This window comes from Mesocricetus auratus, unplaced genomic scaffold (assembly GCF_017639785.1).
Source record: "Mesocricetus auratus isolate SY011 unplaced genomic scaffold, BCM_Maur_2.0 Super-Scaffold_100007, whole genome shotgun sequence".
Taxonomy (NCBI): Eukaryota; Metazoa; Chordata; class Mammalia; order Rodentia; family Cricetidae; genus Mesocricetus; species Mesocricetus auratus.
Genome location: NW_024429191.1, coordinates 29397453 through 29414005, shown reverse-complemented (window position 1 = coordinate 29414005; position 16553 = coordinate 29397453). Strand labels below are relative to the sequence as shown.

General features: G+C 46.8%; 1 protein-coding gene across 2 annotated transcripts in view; it reads right to left on the bottom strand.

The window, feature by feature from the left end:
• Gfpt2 (glutamine-fructose-6-phosphate transaminase 2) overlaps positions 1–16553 on the bottom strand; it is a 43618-nt gene that overhangs the window by 17182 nt on the left and 9883 nt on the right. Inside the window, exons 2-9 of one of the 2 annotated variants that reach the window (XM_040748516.1) lie at positions 16356–16463; positions 12803–12901; positions 11914–12039; positions 10096–10154; positions 9341–9475; positions 6764–6825; positions 986–1065; positions 364–481 (exon numbers count right to left, since the gene is read on the bottom strand). In XM_040748516.1, the coding sequence (XP_040604450.1) occupies positions 364–481; positions 986–1065; positions 6764–6825; positions 9341–9475; positions 10096–10154; positions 11914–12039; positions 12803–12901; positions 16356–16463 (787 nt within the window). The remainder of the gene's footprint in view (positions 1–363; positions 482–985; positions 1066–6763; positions 6826–9340; positions 9476–10095; positions 10155–11913; positions 12040–12802; positions 12902–16355; positions 16464–16553) is intronic. The other variant, XM_040748517.1, reaches the window with a different exon arrangement.

The following is a 16553-nucleotide window of genomic DNA, read 5'->3' as shown; positions in this document are numbered from 1 at the left end:
AAATTATAATGGCCAAACGTCACTTACAGGCACCAAAAATCTATTTGAAATAGAAGCTCTCTAGTTTTCCCTCACTCCTTCCTCTCTTTTCCCTTTTCTTCCCCCACCCCATCATTTTCTTTCCCTGTGCCTGTATATCTCTAAAATGTATGTACTTGGACTGGTGAGATGGCTCAGCAGGTAAGGGTGCTTGCTACCAAGTCTGACAACCTAAGTTCAATCCCTGGGACTCACATGGGAGGAGAGAATCAAATCCTACAAGCTATTCTCTGACCTACATACGTGCCCTGAGTGTGTGCGTGTGCGGATTCAGTTATTCTTTGGTGACACAATCCCAGGAAAACAACAAAAATGTTTAGCAACCTTGCATCGGAAGCAAAGAAGAACTCCACAGCTTTATCCCCCACGGCGTGCAGGCAGGTGGAGCTGTCCAGTCTCTTCATCCTGGTCTTACAGATACTCTTCACATTCTCGATATTGCCTAGTAAACAAAAGAATGGGTTGTCAGTCTCAGCAGGCTGCTTTACTTGCATAACACGTGGCAAAGGAACCCATTTTCCTCTTTTGAATATTGTGTGGGAGAAATCTGCAGTTTTTAGCTATGGCTGTGCCAGCCAAATCCCGTAAGCACTCCCCAAATAGCCCAGTGGCGCTGAAAGAGCATTTAAACAGCTACAGTGGAGAGCAATGCAAATGAAAACAAACCAAAGACACTCAGATCAGGGTGCAGTTACCATTCTCCCCAGCTGCCTGCTGCTCCCTCTATTTCTGTGCAGGTCTCAAAATAGTCACAATGAAATGCTTTTTTAAAAGATGGAGCTGAGTCTCCATTGCACGAACATCTTTGAAACCCAGAATCACATGGCAGGCAGCTGGGTCCAAGACGAGTGTTGGGGGTATTGGTGGTATGGTTGCCTCCAAACAGGGCTGCCTGCAAGGGGACAGCTACCCTGCAGCTGACTGTCGATGTCCTCAGGAAACTCACATGTCCGATATAAGATGGGGATCTGCTCTGTGGAGAGTTTGAATTTGCTTCGTACCCCGATGAGCAGTGGGCTGCCTCTCCTGCAGGAAGAAGATATTAAGTGACCTTTGAGATCCTGGGGCAGATGTCTTCCTAGCCTCTCACCCACCATCTTCCCCTGGAGCAGAAGACTATGTTTAGGTCACACAAAAGGGACATCTTGATGGTGAGATGATGTCCTCCAGGTTTAGAACAGGGACCATGGAGAAGTCATCTCACTCACATCACCACTCCGGTATCTGACTAATTAGGCTGGTGACATGTTCTCCCCACTTTATGAGAGGATGAGCTCCTCGGTCTCTAAATCCCCATGATCATCTAACCCACCTGGCTAGATCTCAATGGCTGGACATTCACCATGAGAGAAATGTCTGGTGTACACAGAATATGGAGAAGCTATATGCAAATACCGCACTATGCTATTTTATACAAGGGACTTGAGTGTCTAAGGACTTTGGGATTTGGACAGGGTTTAGATAGCAAGGGGAGACTGTAATGTAAGACTCTGTGGGCTGCAGTCTTACCCTGGCTTAAGTGATAACCCTCTAAGGGAAACAGAATCTTTGACCTGTACAAAAGTGGATTTCGTCACAAAGGAAACAGTGATTTTCGAAAAGATCTTCCAGGAATGTCAGAAGCTGACAAGGGTAAGAGTCTCTAACTCAGGCCCCCTTCCTTGTTGCCCATCTCTGTCACCAGCACCAGGCTCCCTGGTTATCTTGGGATACAATCTTCAGTGAAGCATTTCACAGTATTTCTTTTCTGCTTACTATTGCTTTGGGTAAGCTTGTTGGAAGTATTGTCATGATTTTTTGTTGTTTTTGCTTTTTGAGACAGGGTTTATCTGTGTAATATCCCAGGTTGTCCTGGAACTTGCTCTGTAGACCAGGTTGGCCTTGAACTCACAAAGATCCACTTGCCTCTGCTAACTGAGTGCTGGGATTAAAGTCCTGCACCTCTACCCACTGGCTTTAGGTCATGGTCTTAATGACATCTTGCCTTCACAATGCAATTCTGTTTTATCTTACAGATTATAGCACTCACATCAAACAAGCAGATCACTTTAATAATTCACACAATTTAGATCTCCACAACTTAGAGCCCAGACAGGCAGTAGTTCCTCACTGCCCTCTGTCCATCCATGCAGGATATAGTCATACTACCTCCAATTGAGTGCTAGGGAGATAGTTCAACTAGCCAAGTGGCTGCTGTGAAGGCATGAAGACTTGAGTCAGGATCCCCATAAAACTACTTAAAAGCTGAGCACAATGGGTAGTGTGAATGTCTGTAACCCCTGCAGGTGGGGAGGGAAGGTAGGAGAACACTGAGACAGGAGACATGTGGCTCCTTGGAATTCATTGGCCAGCTAGCCTGCAGCTAGATGACTGGGCGAGCTCTAGGTCGAGTGAGTCCTCATCTCAAAAACTAAGGTGAAAGGGCTGGAGTGATGAGTCAGTGACAAAGAGCACATACTGATCCTGCAGAGGACCTGAGCTTAGTTCCTAACACCCCCATGGTGGCTCACAACCACCCGTAGGTCCAGTTCTATCCTAAGTCCAGATCTGATGCCCTCTTCTGACCTCTGTGAGCAGCAGGCACACAAGAGGTGCACACGCATGCATGCAAGCGAAACACTCATTACACACAGGTGGTGCACACACACGCATGCAAGCAAAACACCCATCACACACAGGCGGTGCACACACACGCATGCAAGGGAAACACCCATCACACACCGGTGGTGCACACACACACATGCAAGCGAAACATCCATCACACACCGGTGGTGCACACACACGCATGCAAGGGAAACACCCATCACACACAGGCGGTGCACACACACGCATGCAAGCAAAACACCCATCACACACAGGCGATGCACACACACACATGCAAACGAAACATCCATCACACACAGGCGGTGCACACACACGCATGCAAGCGAAACACTCATCACACACAGGCGGTGCACACACACACACTCATCACACACAGGTGATGCACACACACGCATGCAAACGAAACACCCATCACACACAGGCGGTGCACACACACGCATGCAAGCGAAACACCCATCACACACCGGTGGTGCACACACACGCATGCAAGGGAAACACTCATCACACACAGGCGGTGCACACACACGCATGCAAGGGAAACACTCATCACACACAGGTGGTGCACACACACCCATGCAAGCGAAACACTCATTACACACAGGCGGTGCACACACACCCATGCAAGCGAAACACCCATCACACACAGGTGGTGCACACACATGCATGCAAGGGAAACACTCATCACACACAGGTGGTGCACACACACACATGCAAGCGAAACACTCATTACACACAGGCGGTGCACACACATGCATGCAAGCGAAACACCCATCACACACAGGTGGTGCACACACACGCATGCAAACGAAACACTCATCACACACAGGCGGTGCACACACACGCATGCAAGCGAAACACCCATCACACACAGGCGGTGCACACACATGCATGCAAGGGAAACACTCATCACACACAGGCAGTGCACACGCATGCATGCAAGGGAAACACTCATCACACACAGGCGGTGCACACACACACACTCATCACACACAGGCGGTGCACACACACGCATGCAAGGGAAACACTCATCACACACAGGTGGTGCACACACACGCATGCAAGGGAAACACTCATCACACACAGGTGGTGCACACACACGCATGCAAGGGAAACACTCATCACACACAGGCGGTGCACACACACGCATGCAAGGGAAACACTCATCACACACAGGTGGTGCACACACACGCATGCAAGGGAAACACTCATCACACACAGGTGGTGCACACACACGCATGCAAGGGAAACACTCATCACACACAGGCGGTGCACACACACACACTCATCACACACAGGCGGTGCACACAAACGCATGCAAGGGAAACACTCATCACACACAGGTGGTGCACACACACGCATGCAAGGGAAACACTCATCACACACAGGCGGTGCACACACACACATGCAAGGGAAACACTCATCACACACAGGCGGTGCACACACACACATGCAAACAAAACATCCATCACACACAGGCGGTGCACACACACGCATGCAAGGGAAACACTCATCACACACAGGTGGTGCACACACACGCATGCAAACGAAACACCCATCACACACAGGTGGTGCACACACACGCATGCAAGCAAAACATCCATCTCACACACACAGAAGAGAAGACACCTGGCATGGGACTCTGGCCTCCACACGCATATGCACCCTCATGCACACATGCATACACTGGCACACACACACACACACACACACACACACACACGACCTCCAGTGTAAGCCTGGGACTGCAGATATAACCCCAGGACACACAAGGTCTTCATATGTGTTCACACCAATGACAGTTTAATTTAGGTCCAGTAAGAGGCTTAACAACACCAAACAGCAAAATAAAAAAACATTGTAGCATTGCACCATAACTGAAGTTATTTTAAACTTATGAATTGTCTGCTTCTGGACCTTGTTTGACCACCAATATCTGAAACCTTAGAAAGTCACACTTCACATCGAGTGGGGGTGGGAAGTGGGCTTCTGTAGCAGGTGTGGGCTATGTGCCTGGGTACTCTGTCAGGACCACCAAGGGCCTTGTCAAGCATTTGACTTCAACCAAGTGGGCTAATATTTTGTCTTAAACAATTTCTTTCTAATATAGACTGATGTGCTTACAAACTACCTGTTTATTAATAGTCTGGATCCAGCCCACACATAGGCATTTGCTGTGTCTGCCTGACTCAGACAGGCCCCCGTTTCTCAGGAACGCTGACTCACTCAGACCCCTGCTTCTGATTTCTGGAAATAGGGGACAAAGTTGGGAAAGATTGAGAAAAAGGTGCTCTTAGTGCCCTGATGATTTTGTATCATCCTTTGTTTTGTCTAAAACGAATCAGAGGCCTTGTTCTGGGTCCAATGAGGAGCTAGCTCAAATTGCCCCCAAATAATGATAGGACTTAAGCATTAATAACAGTGCTTAAGGCTATCTGGGTTTCTGGGTGAGTAGCTCCACGGATCTTATTGTTCAGACTGAGCTCTCCTTTAAGACACAGAAGCCCTCTGAGATGTCCCAAGGGCTGGCCTGGATATTTCAGCCATCTGTTATAGGCAATTTAGAAAAATCAAGCTTTATTGCTTCCTCACACCACACTCATTTTAAACAGTAATATCACATTATGGGGTTTTAAAGGAAGCTTCTAGATTTGATAGGGACCAACTGGTATTTTATAATTCTATCCTGTGATTTGATGAGATTACATTTCAAATGACAAATTAGTCCCAGTCCCAGGGGGGGAAATAAGATTATGACAAATTCATCTGATTTTCTGGGTAGGTATTATGACAGTCTTCAAGGGACAGTCTCACTCACTCTTCTCAGGTCCCCCAGGGCCACATATATATTCTAAATGGCTTCTTGGTGCCTTTAGAGTAAAGCCAGCAGCCCACAGGGCACCGACGCTCCTTAGAGCTGGGCTTCTACCAGAGCCTCCACTCACCACGAGCCTGTCACGAGCCTGTCACGAGCCTGTCACGAGCCTGTCAAGTTCACCTGCTGGGCCATCTCACTGGCCCATTTAAAGAACTAGATGCAGTGTTCACTTCAGGCTGTTTCATATTCACAAATGCTTAAAAGGGGTCCCTATGTTAATTAGGATCTGAGCCGCCATAAGACTTGAATCTAACCCCTCATGCACTTTTATTATTTCTGTTTTATTTTATAGGGGGCAGTGCATGTGTATGTACTTGTGCACATCTGCAACAAGTAAGTTTTGACTATCATTCTTCTGCAGCCATCTGCCTTGGCTTGCTCTCTCTCTCTCTCTCTCTCTCTCTCTCTCTCTCTCTCTCTCTCTCTCTCTCTCAATCTCTCTCTCTCCCTCTCTTTTTCTTTCTTTCTTCCTTTCTTTTTCTGAGACTGAGCACTCACCAGTTGGGTTCAGCAGGCTGGGCTATGAGCTCCAGGGGTCCACCCGCCTCTGCAGTGCCGGGATTGTAAGGCTGCACCACCGCACCCAGTGTTTTTATGACAGCAAACACTTTACTGACAGCTACCTCCTCAGCCCTAATACTTTTATTATTAAATTTTTACAATGAAACTAATTAATTATTGGAGAGGGGATGATGCTATAGCATGTATGGAGAGGCCTGTGGCCTGTTCTTTTCTTTTACCTTTACATGGATCCCAGGGATGAAACTCAGATTGTGAGGCTTGCACAGTACCCAACATTTATTTTTTAACATTAATTTGTTAAAAGTCTAGAGGTTTCACATAAAAAAAATCCAACTTTATGTTTTCCCTTTTAATTGTGGGTCTTTTTGTTTGTTTGTTTTGTTGTTGTTGATGATATTGTTTTAAGGCAGGGCTTCTCTGTGTAGCCTTGGCTGTTCTGGAGCTCACTCTGTAGACCATGCTGTCTTTGAACTCAGAGATCCACCTGCTTCTGCCTCCTGAGTGCTGGGATTAAAGGCGTGCGCCACCACCATTTAGTTTTCCCTGAGGAGCTCTAGCACCACTGGCCACTGTGGCACAGTACCTGGGCCTCAGCCACAGCTGATGTCCTTTAGACCTAACAAGCACTAGGTAGTTTGCTTGAAAAGTTCCCTGGTGTCCCAAGCCAAGTGACTCGACCTAATTTATTTATTTGTTTGTTTTTGGGAGCACCCATGTGCTTACCTTGTGGCAACGGCTTCTCCTGGGTAATGGATGCTCTTGAAAACCAATGCAAAGGCGCCTTCCTGAAAACATAGCAAAACAGATGAAGGGTTGTGGAGTAGCAGTTGCGCTGACTAGCCATGCCACTATGGACCACTGGCAGGTCACCCCCAGCTCCTCTCCATGGCAGATATAGGTTGTATAAGGCAGCCTCTGGAGTGCATGATGCAGTCAGAGGGGAAGCCAAATAGACAGCATCATGCTCAAATGTTAAAGTTCAGTCTCACAAGGAACCGCTTTAGAGATGCCCAGAGTAGCACGGTGCAGCTAAAGTCACAGAGGGTGAAAAGAACCAGGACTAGAGAAACCCAGCACCAAGCCTCAGGAAGGGGCCTGTTCAGGGAGCAGATGGGAGGTCCACGGGGTTGATCAACGTGGCTCGACACTGTGCCCAACCTAGGGTTCAGTTCTGGCTTTATCCCTTCCCTTAATTAGGCAATCACTTCAGCCACCTTCATGCCTCAGTCGCCTTATCTGTGACCCGGAGAACCACAGTTCTAACTGTATGATTTTGTGGTTTGAGGCTAATGCTCTGTAAGTGCTCAGATGGTGTCTGGCCTTTGGAGAATCCAGAACTGGTGCAGTTAGTTTTCTTATTATCATTTCTATAGCTGTGACTGTTATTTGCCCCTGTGCCTGTACCTCATCTTGATGCTTGCACAAGGCTAGAACTAGACTCTAGTTTTCCTAATTCAGGACTACAAATTCCTAAGATTTACTTATTGGATTAATGTTCATGTTTATTTGCCTACTTGACTTTGTGTGCACTATGTGTGTGCAGTGCCCACAGAGGCCATAAGAGGGCGACAGATCCTGTGGAGATGGAGCTACAGGAGTTTGTGGGCCATCCAACCTGGGTGAGGGGAACTGATCCTGGGTCCTCTGCAAGATCAGTAAGCCTTTTCTCCAGCTCAGCAGATGTCTTTTTTTACTTAAATTCTTCATGAAAAAGTATCCCAGAGTGAACATGCCCAGACTTGTTCCCTAGAGTATCCAATGTAGTGACACATCTACAATGGTTCCATTGTATTAGGTATTATATTTAATATATCAATCTAGAGATAATTTAAAACACATGAGGAGGCATGTGCACAGTTTATATACAAATACTATGACAGTTTATATGAAACTTGATTTGGGTATCTAATTATGGTCTTGGAACCAATTCAAAAAAGAGGGTGACACAGATCAAAGGAGTTTGGCAATAGATTCACTCTAAACTTTTACTGTAGGCTGACATATCTAAAATCACGGCATGATAATCCACAGCAGTCTCTGACCCAATGAGTCCTGGATTCTGGGCCTTGAACAGAATCTCCAGGCTGCTGTAGCCTTGGACCAGTTCTTAGATGGCATGGTACCTTGGGGATGGGCTCTGAGATATCCAAACCCCTTTCCCTCACTCCTATCCCATGCAGGCTCCTCCTGCTCTGCTTCCTCTAAGGAAAGTTTTCCTCCTTGGACAAGTCCTAGCCCCCGTGTCTATTCCCCTGGACAAGGCCCCAGCCCCCATGTCTGTTCCCCTGGACAAGGCCCCAGCCCCCATGTCTGTTCCCCTGGACAAGGCTCCAGCCCCCATGTCTGTTCCCCTGGACAAGGCCCCAGCCCCCATGTCTGTTCCCCTGGACAAGGCCCCAGTCCCCATGTCTGTTCCCCTGGACAAGGCCTCAGCCCCCATGCCTGTTCCCCTGGGCAAGCCCACAATCCCCATGTCTATTCCACTTTGAGAGTCGCTGTGCTTCTTGAATCCAGCTGTTTGATGTGATCACCAGTTTCTCCTGCTGTCCTTCCCAGGCCACTCCCTTTAGCATTTCTCTGTGCTCTGAGCTCTCTTATCATAAAACCACTGGAACAGGGAACATCTCTTGGCCCACAGCTTTTGCTATGCGCCCTTAAAAAATCAGATAACTTGGAAATCTGAAAATGCATGCCTGCCTCCTTCCCTCCTTCTCCTTTTCCCTTCCCATTTTGTAATTAATTGTGGACATTCCTCCCAACTGACGAGGAAGAAAGACTACAATTCTAAGTCTCCAACATCAGTCACATTCATCTGAGTAGCATGTAACAGTGCATATAATTCAGTTTTGGAGGTGACAACAGGAACCGTGACCGCTACATTCACACATGCACATAACACATTCTTTTTTTTTTTTTTTTTTTGGTTTTTCGAGACAGGGTTTCTCTGTAGCTTTGGAGGCTGTCCTGGAACTCACTTTGTAGACCAGGCTGGCTTCGAACTCACAGAGATCCGCCTGCCTCTGCCTCCCGAGTGCTGGGATTAAAGGCGTGCGCCACCAACACCCGGCACACATAACACATTCTTATAGAATGCCAGCCATCATCTCAGAGAGGCTAAAAGGAAGCAAATATTTTGTTTGATATTCACTCACCAAACTGGACTCTCTCCAGATTCTACCAGAATATAACATTGTAAGTACCATGTTCTATAAACGAACTATCTTTCCCCTCAGCACCTTGTGTAGATCTGTACAAGTGCTTAAGAAAAATGAAGGTGTGTTCACGGAGCTCTTAACTTACCAACTGCTGAATGACTCTTTCGACTAGTGTTGAAAAGGTAATGTCCTCAGTCTCTCTGTTGTCGAATACATATTTAATCAGCTTGGCAATGGTCTCCGTGTCTGTTTCTGACTCAAACTCGTAGCCTTTGCTTTCCTGGAATATGGGGTTGTACCCAGGGTGACAGATTTTGGTCATTGTGCAATGCTGGCTGGGCCAACTCCCTCTAGTCCCTTATGATATGACTTAAGGCAAGATCAAGTAAAACTGGGAAGGGACAAGAAATGTCTGCCAGAACCCAGCAACCCAACACCTCTGAGTCACCCTCTTATTCCCAGAGACCTTCCCTCCTCAGGAGCTTGTCTTCACCGTTAATCTGGACATTGCAAAATAGCAGCAGTTATGATAAAATATGTTGAGTCACATCCTAACTCACACTGAAAAACCTTTCCACACTGAGGACATTCAATGTCTAGCTGCCCACCCCATATTCTACGTGGTGTCTGAGTGGATGTGTTATGTAGTACAAACTATTTTGGTGAAGCACAGTTCACATTATTTTGATTCTGTGAAACCACAGCAGCCCTGGAGATAAACAAACACTAAAACCTGATATCTCCCCAGAAAAGGTCTTAGCGTGGTGGTTCAGATGAGGGTAAGGTTCACAATCAGGGTTGTGACACGGCCCAGAGTGGGTCTCACTCAGGCTAAGTGCAAGTGTCAGGAGGAGGAGCAATGCTGACCCAGATTTGATTGAGCCAGGGGAAGCCCCTTACCAGAAATTTCCTTAGGTCCTTGTAATTTGTGATGATCCCATTGTGGATGACAACAAACTCTGAAAGAGAAGTGCGAGCAGAAGTGAAGTTCAAGCTACATGCCGAGGGAGACAGCTGAACCCTGGACACTCTTCTCCGAGACTCGTGGCAAGCAGGTTCCATTTGCAGTGATTACAACTGACGTCTGCACCAGTGTCTGCAGCTTACACCCGAGGAAGTAACCTGTGGTAAGCACCCAGCAGCCAGCCCTGCATGGATCCCAGTCTTTGGATATTATCAAAATGTCTTCCATCTTCTGAAGTTATTTATGTCAAATGAAGGATTAGCTTTCCATTATCCAGAAGTACTTCCAGATATTCCCAACAGTCTTTAGCGCACCCTGTCGCCCCTCTCCCCCCTCTCTCTAATTCATTTTATTTTTTGTGCATGGGTATTTTCCCTGCGTGCATGTCTCTGTACCACATGCATGCCTGGAACCTGTGGAAGTTCGAAGGGGGCAGCAGATGCCCTGGGACTAGAATAGCAGACAGTTCTGAGCAGCTATGTAGGTGATGGGAATTGAACCCGGGTCCTCTGGAAGAGCAGCCAGTGCTCTAACTTCGGAGTTATCTCTCTTGCCCTGAGCTTTGGCTCTTTTTGTTTATTTATTTTTGTTTTTCAAGACAGGGTTTCTCTGTGTAGCCCTGGTTGTTCTGTAACTCATTTTGTAGATGAGACTGGCCTTGAACTCACAGAGATCCACCTGCCTCTGCCTCTGCTGGGATTAAAGGTGTGTGCCATCACTGCCTGGCACATGGTGAGTGTATTCTGAAATGAGGTGCTTCTGATGGGTTTTTCCTTGTCATTGGACAGGGCAGGAGGCTGTGTGACTGTAACCTCTCTCCCTCCAACCTTAAACTCTTGTCTGCTGAGCCCTGAGTCTGGGATTCAGGGCTTGGGGAGGTACCTAGACATTGACCATGATCAGTAGTGTCTCTGCCTTCACTCAGGACCACTCTCTGTGAGGGAGGGGAATGAGTTCAGCTGGATGAAGAAGGAACTCCATGCTTCTCTTCAGGGTCCTACCCTTCTGGAACATTTTGCTTTTCTCATATTATCGGCTATGGGTTGAGTGTATCCTTCAGGAGCTCAGTGCATGGACACTGGGACCTCAGGGTGATGGTGTGACAGATGGTAGGACCTTTAAGAGATGGGACCTGTTGGAAAATGATTTGAAACATGCTTGCAGAGGAAACTAATAGTGTTCTCACGGGGTCCTCACTAGTTCTGGAAAGTATTTGTTGTTGAGAAGAGAGGGCCACACACTTGGTCCCTTCTTCATGCAACCAGTTTCCTTTTCTGTTTTGTTTGTTTGTTTGTTTTTTAACCATGTGGTGTTAAAGCCAAGGGGAGTCTCACCAGTGGTCAGGCAGATGTACTGCCTGATCATGGATTTTCTGCCCCTGTAACTGATACCTAAATAAATCTCCTTTCTTTGTAAAGTACCCAGCTCCAGGTACTTAGCTATAGTGATGGAAAATGAACTAGTGAATGCACTGTTATATTTCACTCTTGGGATGAACTTCAACGAACCCTTGTGTTAAAATGCCATCATTTCCTGTGTGTATTTAGGTCAATAGCACCCAGGGGACCAGGTGTTGGCCTGATTGAGGCCCAGTGTGACCCAGCAGGGTATTAGGGGAGTAGATGTTTAGATTGTCTCAAGGGGGCTGGGCAGGTAGGAAGTCTGAGTTGGGCATGGAAACCACTCTGGCCAGGATCGTCTCTGATGGGTCATTCAGGGAGAGGTAGAAACATTCTGAGGTAGAAATAACTTACCATTGTCTTTGTCTGAGCGCTGTGGGTGACTGTTGACAGCATTGGGAACACCATGTGTGGCCCAGCGTGTGTGGGCAATGCCGAAGTGTGTTTCAAACTCCACCTTCAAGTCCATGCTGTCTTGCTCTAAACAAAAAGAAAATCAGTTGCTGTATTCATGTATGCTGTGCATGTGTGTTTGTCTGTGTGTGTGTGTTTGCACACATGTGTCTGTGTGGTGTGTGCATTAATGTTTTCATGTGTGTGGGGAGGCCCAAGGTTGATGCTGAGGTGTTTTCACTGATTGAAGGCCGCCCTTTTCAATGATGCCGGGACTTTCGTTACATTGAGCTCACCCATTATGGATAGTCTGGCTAGCCAGCTTGCTCTGTCTCTGCCTTTTTGTTGTTGGCCTTTTTGTTTGTTGTTTTTGTTGTTGTTATTGATGTTGTTTTCCAAGACAGGGTTTCTCTGTGTAGCCCTAGCTGTCCTGGAACTCGCTCCACACTACCAGGCTGGTCTTAAACTCACAGACCCATCTGCCTCTGCCTCCCGAGTGCTGGAATTAAATGTGTGTGACACAACCACCCAACTCATCCTTATTTCTTAACCAAAATAAATTGATTAGAAAGGAAAATGATCTCTCTAATATAAATAGAAAAGCAGTATTGTATGCCAGAATAATTAAAATAAATACGTAAGTATTAAAATAGTTTTTAGAGTCTCCATATGTAGCTGCTTAGAATAAAACATCCCACACTTTGAGACAGTCTTACAACATGGTCTTAACCCTTCTGATAGTCACCCAAATGTAGACAAAATTTCCAGTCTCAAATGCTGTTGGCAATGAGGTATTTTCAAAGGGCCTGTGTGCCAGCCATCACTCTGACATGGAACATTTCCTACTTACTGTAAAGTTCTTCATCCAGGGCCTTCACTTTCCCCTTTTTCTTCACGAGATGGATGCGCCTTTCTTTGACTTCATGGTTATTACCATCTATGGCCACACCTAGTTCACAGAAAGCATGTAGTTTGAAGCCTGCCTCTGACCAACATGACCCACAGAAACACTCAGAAGGAGCCCCTTCTCCAAAGAGGCAACCACTGTCCACATTCCATCACAGCAGAACAGCTTGCTTATTTTAGAACCTCATAAAATTGAAGACATAAACATTTTTCATGTTGGAGTTAAGTTTTGTCACTGCAAGGTGCAGTTTGCCAAGGCTTCATCTCCATGACCAACCAACAGGTGATCAGAGGTCTTGAAAATAAAAGAGGTGCTAAGGTGACCTGAGTTCAGTCTCCAGAACACACCTAAAAAAAAAAACAGGTATGCCTTTAATTCTGGCACTCAGGACAGTTGGAGTCTCTGTGAGTTCAAAGCCAGCCCGGTCTACAGAGTGTGTTCCAGGACTACACGGAGAAACCCTGTCTTGAAATAACAACAACAAAAAGGCAGGCATGGTGTCGTAATCCCAAGGCTGAGGTGCTAGAGACAGGAGGATGGATCCTGGGAACTCACAGGTCATTCAGCCTAACTGACCTACAAGTTCCAAGTCAACGAAAAACATTGTCTCAAAAAATAAAATGGGTCTCTGACCTCCACACACACGAGCATATGTGCAGTCACACATACTGTTATGACATGCCGCACAAGGTGGGACCTTGGTGCATGCTATTGCAGGTGAGGGACAAACACACCATGCAGGCAGAACTTACATGGGAAGGAAGTTTTGCCAGGGGAAGGGAAGGGGGTGGGGAAAGGGAAGAGAGAGGGAAGAGAGAAGAAAAAAAGAGAAAGAGAGGGGAGAGAGAGAAGAGAGCAAGACAGAGACCGGCCTTCTCAGAGAACCAGTGGAAAAAGAGAAAGACAGTAGGTGGAGCTTGTCTCTTAAAGGGACCTTTTGAGCCTGTTTATAGAGACAGGGTACTGCTTGCCATGGGTGCAGGGGGAAGCACTCTGCCAGGTCCCCAAGGGGCGGCACCAGGTTTGCCTGGATGGTAATGCTTACACAGGTGTGCTCAAACACATGTATACACACCAACAAATACAATGTATCTGTACTGAGCATTTTTTTCTTGTCATTATCTCAGAGACAACTAATCGTAAAAACTATTCATGCAGCATTTACATTGCATTAGGAATAAATAAAGATACAAAGTGTCTGGGAGGAGGTGGAGCTAGATCATTTGCAATTATTGTGCTATTTTATAGAAAGGAAGACAGCATCCCAAATCCCAAGAGTTTGGGATGCTCTCTTGGGGCCTCCCTGGCCCTTACCAGGAGCTGATTATACCACTCAGGAGCAGGGCCACAAGGTGCTGTTTGTCGCAGCTGGTGCATCTGGTGGCTAACCCAGGACCTCACACAAACTAATTTTCCCATACTTCTTCCCCAAGCTTCCTGATCAAAGAGAAGTATCTATGTTTCAGGATTATTCATTCTGAAAAGCAAACCCATGTCAATTTCAAAGTCGCAAAGATGATAGCAGAGATTTGTGTGCAGGAATCCTGGGCTTGGCTGCCACACCCACCATTAAGGGCAAGAGGCTATTCGATGGCACTTATCCTGCTGTGCTCTTTGAATTGTGGCCTCCTAGTCACTGTCTTCCCTCCATTTGCATGCCTGTAAACCCCGTCAGGATTTGCCTTTGGGGAAGAATTTACAAGGCCAGAAGGTCACGCAGTCTCTTTGACTCAGCAAGCTACTTAATTGAGCATTTAGCAGTAGAGGAGGGACCCTGAGAGATAGCCTGATGAAGATTGGGAAGGGACTTAGGAAGGTAAGCAGGAAGGGCTTTGGAGAGTGGAAATACTAAGAAAAGTGGAGAACGATTGCAAAACCGCAGAGACCGAGGGCGTGACACCAAGTAGCGTGTGGAAGGCCCTGGATTCCATCTGTTTTCAACATGCGATCTCTCTGTGTAGTCCTGTTTGTCCTGGTACCCGCTCTGTAGACTAGGCTGGCCTTAAACTCAGAGATCCGTCTGCCTCTGCATCCTGAATGCTGGAATAAAAGGCTTGCATCATCATGGCCCCTGCGTTGGTGGCATATGCCTTTAATCCCAGCACTCGGGAGGCAGAGGCAGGCGGATCTCCGTGAGTTCGAGGCCAGCCTGGTCTACAGATCGAGTTCCAGGAGAGCCTCCAAAACAATACAGAGAAACCCTGTCTCGAAAAACAAAAACAAAAACAAAACAAAACAAAACAAAAAACTAGCTCAATCTTTAACATCCTAACTAGTTAACTACGTTACAAAATTGCCCAATGATGGGTATGAGGGAGCAAAACAAAGAAAATTTATTTACAAAAATCTCTCCATTCTCAACCCAGATAACCCAGATGATATCAATGTACAACAGCTGGGGTGCCAAGAAAATGCTAGAGGGGAGTTTACTGAGGTCTGATAGTCAGAAAGCTAGCTGCACATAGGTGTAATGTACCCAACTTGGTGGACTTACAGGGGGATCTACCGGTGGGAATACCCAAATCCATGGCAACAACTTCTCCTTCCCCTAAATTCTCTCCCGACCTCTTCCCTCCATCCACATTAGCGTGTGTGTGTGACATTTAACATGAGGTCTCCTCTCTTATGGATGCACACAGTATCACATTGTTAGCCTTCCCATCTAAGCTGCCCAGGATCTCCAAGACTCATTCATCTTGCACAACTGAAACTTTGTGCCTTTTGAGCAATACGGATGAGGCTACGTCAGATAGAGATTTTTTTTTTTAACTCTTGTGTTTTCTTTTCTACTGTTAAAAATAAAATGTTTTCTCAATGTTTCTGTAGTTTTGAAACTTCTCTAATGAGCAAGTATGGTTATTCTTAGATTATTACAGGCAGCCGTAGAGAGACTAAAGGGGGAAAGAAAGAGGCTTGGTCTGTCCTTAGGCAGAGCAATGTTGGTTCACTGTGAGGGGCCGCTTCTACCCCCCCAGGTATGCAGATAGACAAAATGCCTACAGAAGATGGGATGTGGCCCCTTAAAGGGGCAAAGATGATTTCCATAGTCCACAAGGGAGGGAAGCTGGGAAGGGTAGTCTTTCACCAGGAAACTACCAGTTAGTATATTGATAAAGGGATGTTAAGAAGCGTCAGTGTTGTAATTCAGACACACCTTGCTCTGCCCCTTGGGGACCTGGCAAAGACTGCCCACCTTTGCACCCATGGCAGGCCATACCCTGACTCTGTACTCAGGTGCAAAGGTTCCTTTTTAAGAGACAAGCTCCGCCCACTCCTGAGCTCTCTTCTGCCATTCCTCTGAGGAGGCAGACAGATCTGTCTCTGCCTGCCCCCCCAATCTCTCTCTCCCCTATCTGCCCTCTCTCCCCCATCATGGGATCCCCCTGCCATCGAACCTAACATCTTAAGAGTCGGGGAAATTCCCAGGCTGAAAAAGCCCCACCACAAAGAACACCAGTAAGAGAAACAACCACGGTGGGGTGTCTCAGAGACCTACCTGCAGAGTCATAGCCCCGGTACTCCAGCCGCTGCAGGCCCTTGATTAGGGTTTCAAAGATCTCTTTCCTTGTCTTGGGGACTCTGTAATTCATATATGCAAAAATTCCTGTCCAAAGAGAAAGCAAAATATCACCTTAAGAAATATACCAGTGTTGTGTTTAGGAAAAAAGACACCAGGCAAAGGAGGCATCTCAGA